Source organism: Miniopterus schreibersii, assembly GCF_964146895.1.
Source record: "Miniopterus schreibersii genome assembly, chromosome: 4".
NCBI lineage: Eukaryota > Metazoa > Chordata > Mammalia > Chiroptera > Miniopteridae > Miniopterus > Miniopterus schreibersii.
In genome coordinates, this window is record NC_138105.1 from 63,226,512 (window position 1) to 63,237,111 (window position 10,600).

Consider the following 10,600-nt stretch of genomic DNA (forward strand, 5'->3'; position numbering starts at 1 on the left):
ATTTTGATACTTTTTGTTTGGAACTGTTATCTACCCCCATGCCAAGCTTCCTGGGTTTGGGGGCTCCATGGACCCCCTGCCCCAGCCACAGAATTTTCCAGGCCAGAGCTGTTTACATTTATTGTCATCTCACTCGTGTACACAGCACTGCTGTGGTTCAGGCAGCTCCTGTGGGGGTCCCAGTGGTCCTGGGCGAGGGGCTAGGCTGGGGGCCATGCGGTTGCTGCCGAACCACATCCCAGATCCAGGTCACAAAAGTGGACACCTGTGTATATACATCTGGGGTCTTGGGGTCGCCACACCAGAGGCCGGAGAAGGAAACGAGGCCATGGGCCCGGTTCCTGCATACCAGGGGCCCCCCGGAGTCCGCCTGGGATGGAGGGAAAGGTGAGGTCAGGACTTCTCTTTCAGTCTCACTTTGCCTGAAGGAGCTTCTACATGTAAAGTCCATCAGGACCCTTTCCTGCCCTCAAAACCCTTCCACGACCCCCTAGTGCTCTTACAGCAAAGACTAAACCCCTCACTTCAGCCTTCAAGGCTCTAAGTATCCCACCCACCTGTCTGCCCTTCTCTCTCCCTCACTCACCTGGTTCCAGCCACACCAGCCATCCTGGCTGTTCCTGGAGCAAGCAAACTTCATCCAGCCTCTAAGCTTTTGTGTGTCTTTGAGACCTGTTACTGTCCCCTACAGGACACTGCTTGTATAAACATAGAAGTCTGTGGCTGTGCAGTACAGACCTGCACAGCTGTGCATGGCAGCCCTGTGACTATCTTTCTACCTGGCATGCCTTCCCTCAGATCTTCAGGTTCCTTCAAGTCTCAGCTCAAAGGTGCTCTCCTCAGAGAAGCCTTCATGAATATTCACCCTAAAATTCCTGCTTTCTCCCTTCCCCTCACCTCCTGGTCCTAGCACCCTAATTGTCATCTGGAATCAGCTCTACTCCTATGAGGAAGCAGTTCTATGGAGGGAAGAAGATGGAGTGAGGTCCAGAGAAGTGAGGTGACTTCCCTAAGGCCGAACATCTGGAAAGTGGCACAGTCTGGATTTGGACCCAGGCAGTTGGTCTCCAGAACCTGTGTTCTGAACCACTGAACTCTCTTGCCTGAAACAAAAGATCCTCCAGGCTGAGTTTCTCCCTTTGCACCAGGGCCAGGGTTGCCATTGGACCATACAGGGTATTAGGAGCAGGAGCTCTTTCCTCAAGATCTGTTACTGCCCCCTACTGGATACTGTTTATAAATACACAAATCTGTAGCTCTGTGCACTGTACAGCCCGCACAGCCATGCATGGTGAGGCCTGTCTCGTCAAAGGTGAGCTGGGACTTAGCTCCCAAGGCTCTGCCCAGCTCTTACCCTTCTCTTTGGGCCTTGGTTTCCCCATATGGTAAGTGGAAGGGATGGCAAATGAGTATCTTACCGAGCAAAAGCCTCGCCGCCGTCGGTCCCCACTGTGGGTGCAGATCATGGCAGGGCTGAGCTGGCCCATCCAGGAGCTGTTACAGACGTCCAGGTCCAGCACACGGACCTCGGCCTCCATCAGCCCAGGTGGCAGCTCCTCAAAGTTGGACACAGAGCCCCAGCCGGCCACCTTGCAACGTGTCCCGGCTCTGAGTGGCCTGGTGCCCCTTTGCGGCAGCCTCAGCAGCCCCACGGCAGGACCCAGGATGGCAGAGCTGTTCAGCTGCAAGGAGAACACTGAGTTTTGGACCACCCAAACCATCACCACTGCTCCTGCCTCAGTTTACCCCTCTGTGACATCTGTTCTCCTGGCCTTATGGAGAGAAAGCAATGGTCATCAGAAAACCCACTGCTCTTGCTACCACTTGCCCCTGTCCATCAGCCCTCACTCACTCAAACTAGGACTGTGTCCGCCCCTCACCTCCTCAGCTGCCCAAAGGGTCTTTCTAACTGGCATCTCCTTCCCTGCTCTAAGCCCTCCCATGGCTCCCCATTGCCCTCAGAATAAAACCTCTTGCCCCTCATTCAGCCCTCCAGTCAGAATGAATTTACTGCCATGTCTTGGGCCCACCCCCAAACTTTTACTCATATTATACCCCTCTCCTGGAGCACCTTTCCTATCCAGCTTTCAGGTCTCAGCTTAGACATCACCTTCTCCAGGAAGCTTTCCAAGACTCCCAGGCTAGGGCAGGTGCCTCCTCTGGGCTCCCATGTGCCCCTGTGAAGGCCAGTTAACCCAGCTGCCACCCTGTTAGACCGAAGGCTATGTCCTTGCTGACCGGCACACAGCTGGCACTCAATCAACAACTTTGGAATGAATGACTTGAGCCCCTAATTTTGGTACACACTCTCTGACCTTGGGCACATCCCTGGCTATCCCCCAACCTCACTTTCCCCATCTGCAGAATGGAATGTGTGAGTCAGAGCAGCGGGTTCCAGGCTTTGTGGTTCCACAAGTGAGTAAAATCCAGGCTTTGGCTGCTGACACTCACTGCCCCCCCTTTTTAAAAAATATGTTTTTATTGATTTCAGAGAGGAAGGGAAAGGGATAGATAGAAACATCAATGATGAGAGAGAATCATCAATCAGCTGCCTCCTGCACACCCCCTACTGGGGATTGAGCCAGAATCCAGGTCATGTGCTCTGACCGGGAATCCAACCATGACCTTCTAACTCATGGGTCAACACTCAACCACTGAGCAACACCAGCTGGGCTCACTGCACCCTTTTTATTTGCCAAGAGAACCTCCCACCACAGACCCTCCTGTTCCCAGGGACCCATTTAGTCATATTATCTCTCCATTTTAACTTTTCACCATACTTGGAGGGCAAGTTTGGGACAGTCTCTCTTTAAAACAGAGGCCATGGGGGTGCCTGGAGTTGAATTTGGGGTGCTTGGGTGGGAGCTGCAGAGAGGTGGTTTGAAAGGATGCACCTCATGGCGGGGGGGCAGAGGGAAATTCACATTTATGGGAGGAGCCACTTCCTGGAAAGAAAACTCCAAGAAGGGCCCGAGTGGCAGGGGATTGAGGTCTTTCATGGCCCTAGTGTCTCATTTGTTCCCCCTATCAGCCTGAACATTTACTACCTGCTGTGTGCTATAAATGGTCATAAACAAGGTAAAAATTCCTGCCCTCAAGTCCAGAGGAGGCAGTGAGCAATGGTAAAGTAGCAAATGTTCAGGCGCTGCTAGCAGGTGACGGCTGTGCTAAACACAAGAAAGATAGAACAGGGAGAAGGGACAGCAGGACAGGGGCAGGTTGCAGGATGAGGGGGTCTTCAGGGGAAGCCTCATGAGAAAGGGACATTTGAGCAAAACCTTAACTTGACTCAGGTGTTTCAGGATCCTTCAGCTATTTTTAAAACATGTCCAGTCATCATAGGAGTGGCAGGGACAGGTCACACTTACATCCCGTGTTCCTCCCCCCTCCCCCTACAAAGCTCACCTGCAGCAGGCAGATGTCATTGGCCTGGGTTGTGGGCTGGTAGTTGGGGTGCCTGATGACAGCTGAGATGCTGAACACCTGCTGGGTGGGCTCTGAGGTGCGAAGGGTGTGGGCCCCCAGCACCACCAGGACTGTCCGGGGGTCTCTGCAGGGGGGAGGGGTATAGTGATTGAGACTGGGGTGAGGGTTGCCTATCACAGGCTTTAGTATTCCCGTCTGCAAAACTGCAATCCATTTAATCTTTTTTTTTAAAACATATCTTTATTGATTTCAGAGAGAGGAAAGGAGGGGGAGAGAGAGAGATAGAAACATCAATGATGAGAGAGTCATTGATCGGCTTCCTAGCCCACAACCCGGGCATGTGCCCTGACCAGGAATCGAACCCCGATCTCCTGGATCCTAGGTCGATTCTCAACTGCTGAGCCACGCCCGGCCGGGCTCCATTTAATCTTGATTCCAGTCCTGCGATAATAATTATATTTGCTACCATTCCCACCCCAATTATAGCATTAACTCTAATTGTTGCAATATTAATTCTAATAATTATTTTAAACTATACTTAGGATGAATAGAATATTTATTATATTTATTATAATTCCCACCTCAATTATAACATTACCTCTGAAGGGGTTCAGATGTGCCCCTTTGGCATGTGGATTATTTTGAGCTGAAGGCCATCAAGACCCTATGGGCTTGCCTGGCCGGACTGGCTCAGCGTTTGAGCATTGGTCTATGATCCAGGAGATCTTGGCTCCATTCCCAGTCAGGGCAAATGCCCTGGTTTCAGGCTCTATCCCCATTATGGGGTGTGCAGGAGGCAGCCGATCAATTACTCATCCTGGATGTTTCTATCTCTCTCTCTCCCTCTCCCTTCCTCTCTCTGAAATCAATACAGACATTTTTTTTAAAAAAAAAGACCCTATGGGCTCACAAGAAACTGCTGCCTCTTGCTTAACCACCTACATGCATCTAAATTGGAGGCCTGGCCCATAATGAGAGTTATCACCAAAGATAATGTTTTATGGCCTATCTAAAAGGCAGGGCAGACTACTGAACAACTGCTCTTCTTAGGGTCTTGAGGATGCCTCAGGCACCTGACCTCATCCCTAGCACAGATGACATATATAACTCATCTGTCCTTTCTGTCCCTGAACCTCTCATGTATGTGGGCTATCCATATGTATGTATTAAATTTGGTTATTTTTCCTTGTTAATCTGTCTCATGTAGATTTAATTATTAGCGCATCTGTAAGAACTTAGAAAGGTGGAGAAAATTTTCTTTTTCCAATAATTTCAATGTTAATCTTATTGATTATTATAAATATATAGTTAGATCAAGCACAGCAGTGGTAACATCTACTTACTGTCATGGAGGTCACTCCTTGTGGCCCCCACTTTTTTCCCTTTGTTGTCCCATAAAGCTGGCCCCACTGAGATTCCTCCTCATGCCAGAGCCCCCCAGGGGAAGGGGTGGGGTCTGGCCATCCCAACCCTGACGGTGCCTGGAATGTAGCAATGCCCACACCAGTAACACCCCTCACCACCCACCCCACCTGCATTATAGCCAGAGCATCCTGGGGTCCCAAATGGAAGCAGGGAGGAGGAAGAGGGCCCCAGGGTGGGCTCACCTGTCACTGAAGCAGTGGGCAGCTGAGACCACCCAGCGAGCGTGGAGCAGGAAGCCACCGCAATGATGCTGGCCCTCAAAGCTCACTGATGCCATGTAAGGACGGGAGTGCGGGGTCACCTCTCGGCCCCCAATGATTCTAGCCCCCCAGGAGCCTACAGGTGGGGAAGAGAGGCATGTCTGGGTGGGGCAGAAGAAGGGCTAATGGAGGCAGCTCAGGCACTGGATGGGATGGGGGTGAAGCAGAGGGAGAAAGTGTCAGAGAAGGACAGAGACAGAGATAGAAAGAATCACGCAGAAGGACACAGAGAATGAGTGATGAGGAGCCCAGAGAAGGCCCTTGAGCGTGCAAGGAAGGGGACCGGACCCCAGAACACCTGGGCCTGGTCAAGATCCCAGCTGGGCCTCTTGCTCCAGTCCCTGCTGAGGCCCCAGAGGGTAACCAGCCAGGGGTTGTGTAGCTGCATCAAGTTGGGGCCTGTGAGAGGGGTATCTCAGGATTTCCTGGTGTGGGTCTGGGTGGGGGTTTTGGGGCACCTTGGGAGTTCCTGGGTGGGGCTCCTATATGGGGACTCCCAGGGGTCCTCACCTGGAGGTCTCATGGACAGCATCAGAGCAGTGGCCACAGTCAGCAATAGGTGGTCCCAGCCCTCTGCCCCAGGCCCCATGGCTAGTGCAGGCTGAAGTCTCCCTTGAGAGCTCTGAGGACCAAGGTTCCCACCCTCACCTAACGGTCCGGAAAGGGGGAACCCGGATGTGGTCTGTGGTTGGAGGCCCCTCCAGGCCCCACCAGTAACGTCCAGATCTGAACCGATAATTCTGGGAAACCAATGATTTGACTGCCTTGGGGCTGTTGATCATAATTGCATGGGAGGTAACAGAGCAGTGGGGGAAACAGGGGACTGCCTGACTAGGCAAACCCTGGCTCCAACAGTCCCTAGGACGCTGGAGGTCACTTACCCACTCTGTGCTTCAGTTTACCCAGCATTAGTCCCCAGGTCTTGGTCAGTTCCCCCAGCCACACACCCTTGAGGGGGTTGGTATAATTATCAACTGAAGCTACAGGTGTATGGAACCTCATCTAGTCCTGGAGTGACCCAAGGATGTCAGCATTGTTTCTATCTCCATGTTACTGATGGGGAAACTGAGGCACAGAGCGATTAAGTGCCTTGGCCAAGGTCATACAGAGAGGGAGTAAGGGGGCCAAGGTTGCAGCCTCAGGATAGCTCCTACTGCTTCTCCCAGGGGCCAAGTCTACCCACAGGCAGTCTACCCATTTCCTTCCCATTTGATGAGCAGTTGTGAAACAGGCAACTGTCCTTCATGGTCCCAACTAACCAAGCTCCCAGAAGCCCAGAGGAATGGGCTGAATGGGAGCCAATATTTCCATTTTCCAATCTGAGGCAGAGAGAGGGGAACTTGGCTTGTTTGGGGCTGCATGAAAGATGGTCTTGACCCCAGAACTCCTGGACCATAGTTCTTGATGGATCTTTCCATGGAGTATTTGGGTGACTTTCCCAGTCAGAGTAGACTCAACAACAACGGTGGTGATGGTGGTGATGATGATGATAGTTCCCTTTACTAAGCATTTACTTTTGTTTTTGATTTGTTTATTTTATTTTTTTTAATATATCTTTATTGATTTCAGAGAGAGGAAGGGAGAGGGAGAGAGAGATAGAAACATCAATGATGAGAGAGTCATCATTGATCAGCTGCCTCCTGCACACCCTCAACTGGGGATCAAGCCTGCAACCTGGGCATGTGCCTTGACCGGGAATCAAACCTCGATCTCCTGGATCCTAGGTCGATGCTCAACTGCTGAACCACACCCGGCCAGGCTGTTTTTGATTTGTTGGAGCTCTTTATATATCAAAGAGATTAACTCACGGTCATATTAATTTCTTTTCTGAGAATTCTCAGGTGCAGAAGACACAGCCCCCCTAGGGAGTGATTTGGGGTTCTGCTGATCTGCATGTGGACCAATGCTGAACCAGCCAGAGCTGGGTAGCCCCATCAGGTCCCCATACCCCTTACCTGTGAAGGCCAGGGCTCCCAGGGCCATGGAACAGGCCAGGAAGACAGCAGGAGTTGTGGGTCTGGCATGCTGTTTCTTAAAGGACCCCACCTAGTCTGGGCCTGAGGTTTGGGGTTATAAAGCTGGGGAGGAGAAGCTCCAGAGGCCCTTCCTTCTGGGATACAGACCCTCTTGTGTCCAGTTTATGCCTTCTTGGCCCCTTTTGGGGTGGGAGACACAGGCATGAGCTGGAATCAGGGTTAGGGGGACGTGAAGGAGTCTCTGACTCAGGGACAGAGGAGGAGTGGGTTTTTGGGGTCCACACAGAACCCAGTGTGAAATATCCCCTGGAGTCCAGGGCCCCAGAGGATGTCCCAGGGCAGCCACAGCTATGAGATGGGCTCAGGGCAGGGGCAAGAGGTGCTGGGCAGAGATGGCCAAGGAGATGGAAGGAGAAGGAACATCATCATGGAAATCGTGGTTGCAAGTGGTCCAGGAAGGGGGCGTGGCCCCACACGGATGGGAGCTGCAGCACACTGAGCTGGGAGGAGTAAGGAGTGGGTGATGTGGCTGCCTCTCTGGAGGGTGAAAGGTCAACTTGAGCCTACTGCTCTAGTTCACGATACACCCTGCCTTGTCCCACCTCCATGCCTTTTCATGGCCTGTCCCAGCTACTTGGGATGCCTCTCTCTACCATCTCTGCCTGACCTGATTTCCCTAGCTCATGCATCGCCACCTCTAGGCTGGTCCCCTGGAAGCAACTGCTGCAGGCCTGAGTCTGGGGTGTGGATGTTGGGGCCTTGGGGTCCCTAGGCAGGGTCTTGAGAGCCGCGGGGAGGAATTTGGCTTTTGGTATAACGGGGGAGGGAGCTCTGGAAAGTTAGGGCTGGGAAAGGTACAGAATGGTCTGTGGGAGGAGCAGTCCCTCTCCATCCTCCTATTTTTCTCTTTTTTTTTAATGCTTCATGAATTTGCTTGTCATTCTTGCACAGGGGCCATGCTAATCTTCTATGTATCCTTCCAATTTTAGTATATGTGCTGCCAAAGCAAGCACTCTTCTTCCTATTTTTAAACAAAATGCACCCAGCATCCTTCAACCCTTGAATCATTTACTTAGTAGACAAAAAAATGCCATTTCTCCTAGGACAAGGCTTCTTCATCCCTGGCACCTAACACTGCCAGGCACACAGTAGGTGCTCAATAAATTTTTTTGGACTGAATGGACACAGAGACAAGGGGGCAGCAATGAAACTACTCACAGCTCCCTTTTGCTGAGCAATACATGTACTACATATTGCCTCTAGCTGCTTTCATGTTGCAATGGGAGACCTGCGGCTGCAAGGATGAAAATATTTACTATCTGGCCCTTCACAGAAAGAGTTTGCCAAACCCTGAGCTACTGTGTGCTGGGCCCTGTTCCAAGCCCTCCCTGTGTATTCACTCCACTAACCCTCCCAGCTGCCCTCAGAGATGGGGAAATGAGGCTGAGAGAGGTTAAGAAACAGACCCAGGGTCACACAGCACTTGTGGCTCTGAGCTGGGACTCAAGCCCAGGGCCCCTGATGTTTCTCAGGGTCTTTTTTTTCTTCTTCTAAGTTTGCTAATTTATCTCATTGTTTTAATGTTAAATGAATGCACATTCATTGTAAAACAGGAGAGATGAAAATGCTTGTAAACAAAGAGGTAGCAGTGTCCCTGCCCCCTCTGGGGTGCATCCTGATACTTCTCTAGAACCCAACCACAGCTACTTCCCTTTGCACACACACCCATTTATTAAGCACCTGCTGAGTAGAACCATTTTACTTACAAGAAAACTAAGGGGTGTAGAAGAATCTCTCCTATCCCTTCCCCCAGCCAGACCCCAGTAAGTGTGTTTGGGGCCAGGGGACTAATGTTCTTATAAGAATATGGGAAGTCAGGGCCACAGTCTACATGTTGGCAGTGACAGGTCCTGCCTTTCTCCTGGTCCGTGGGATCCACACAGTGACACATGCAGTAGGAAGGACTCGATAGACTGCAAGAAATCAAGGGGAAGGCAGGGGAAGAGCTGTTTGCCTCTGTCTTCTGCCTGTGCCTGCTCCCCACATGATCTTGTCCAGACTTCCCTTAGCCCAGGCGAGGCCTCACCCTACACTCCAACCTAGACAGCCAGCAGCCCACCCAATGTCACCCTTTGTTGTCCCCCCAACCCCATCACGTCAACATGTCCTTCCAGTGGCTCAATCTGGAAACGGGGAAACCTCAATGCCTGTCATTCTGAAACCAGACACAATGGGCCCAGGCTGCCTGTCACTACTTCAGTCAATTAAGCAGAGACAGTCACATAGGAACATTTATTCCAATAATGATGGCAACATGGGAGAGCAGCAGGATTTGTCCACATAGAATCTGCTCTACCCAACCCCCAGAGGCAGCTTCTTACATTAGGTAGAAGGACAAAGATTACATGGGGAAGTGGGCAAAAGGAATAAAAATGGGTATAATCGTTTACAGGTTACAGGAAATTTGGACTGGGGGGCTGCAAAAGAGGGGGGTGCCTCTGGGACCCCTTTGTTTTGGGACCCCTTTGTTTTGGGAACAAGGTTGTTATCTTTCCATGATAAAGGAGAATGGACCACACTCCAAGGTCAATTCCCATGTCCCAGGGGCGTACAACTCCTAGCCAGGTTAGAAACTGCTTTTTTTCTAATTAGAACAGAACAATCACACTTAACAGAACATGATTAATATTTCTTATAACTATAGCTAAAAATCACGGTCAACAGAGCATGATCAACATCTCTGCCCCCAATAATCCCATGTCCCATCTTGGCAATTCTGTCCACTCTCCCTTCAAGGTCCATCTATAATCCACCTGTCTCTCAAAGTTATTCAGCCCAGGGGTCCCAGTTCAGCCTCTTCCAGGCCTCCAGGCCTCTCCGCTTTGCCCGTGTTAATTCACTCCCCACGTGGCAGCCAGAGTGGCCTTCACAAAAGTAAACCAGGTTGATCTCTCTCCTTCTCTAAACTCTGCCCTGGCTCCCCAGTGCCCTTAGGACAAAGCCTGAGCTCTCCTTGCTCCCTCCTCTATCCATCCACCTCACTCATTCTGGCCACAGAGGCCTGCAGTGTGTGTTGTGGGAGCTGAGGCAGATTTAAATCATTAACCCTCCTGCAACTGCATCTCCAGGACCGTCACCCAGCAAGTGCTTCGAAGCGTCAGGAATTGCTGTGTTATCATCACTCCCCCTCGGCCGGGCCGGCTTGGTCCCACCGCCACGTCTTTGCACTTGCAGTGCCCTCTTCCAGACCTCCAGGCTGCAGCCGGGCGGCGCTCGTCGGAGCGGCCTCCGGACCTCCGGCTGGGCCACTCAGCCTTGGCCCCCGACCCCCCTTCCCTGCTTCCCCTTTGGAACCGGAGCTGGGGAGGGTCGGCGTTTTGTCGGGGTCGAGTCTAGGGCCAGCGCACAGCCCCAGCCTGGCCGCCGGCATCAAACCCTCTCGCACGAGGGATGAGCGGCTCCGGGCGGGGGCGCGGCGCAGCTCCGCGGAGGTGCCAGGCCCGGCCTGCCTGC

At 51.9% G+C, this 10,600-nt stretch overlaps 1 protein-coding gene across 1 annotated transcript; it reads right to left on the reverse strand.

Moving 5' to 3' along the window:
• Positions 1-157: 157 nt before the first annotated feature.
• Positions 158-5,705, reverse strand: PRSS57 (serine protease 57; the record flags this gene model as incomplete). Its single annotated transcript, XM_081135595.1, has 5 exons — positions 5,622-5,705; positions 5,034-5,187; positions 3,406-3,550; positions 1,419-1,682; positions 158-370 (listed from the first exon to the last, which is right to left on the reverse strand). The coding sequence occupies exons 1-5, from the start codon at positions 5,698-5,700 to the stop codon at positions 158-160; spliced, it is 855 nt and encodes a 284-aa protein (XP_080991721.1). The 5' UTR covers positions 5,701-5,705.
• Positions 5,706-10,600: the final 4,895 nt, after the last annotated feature.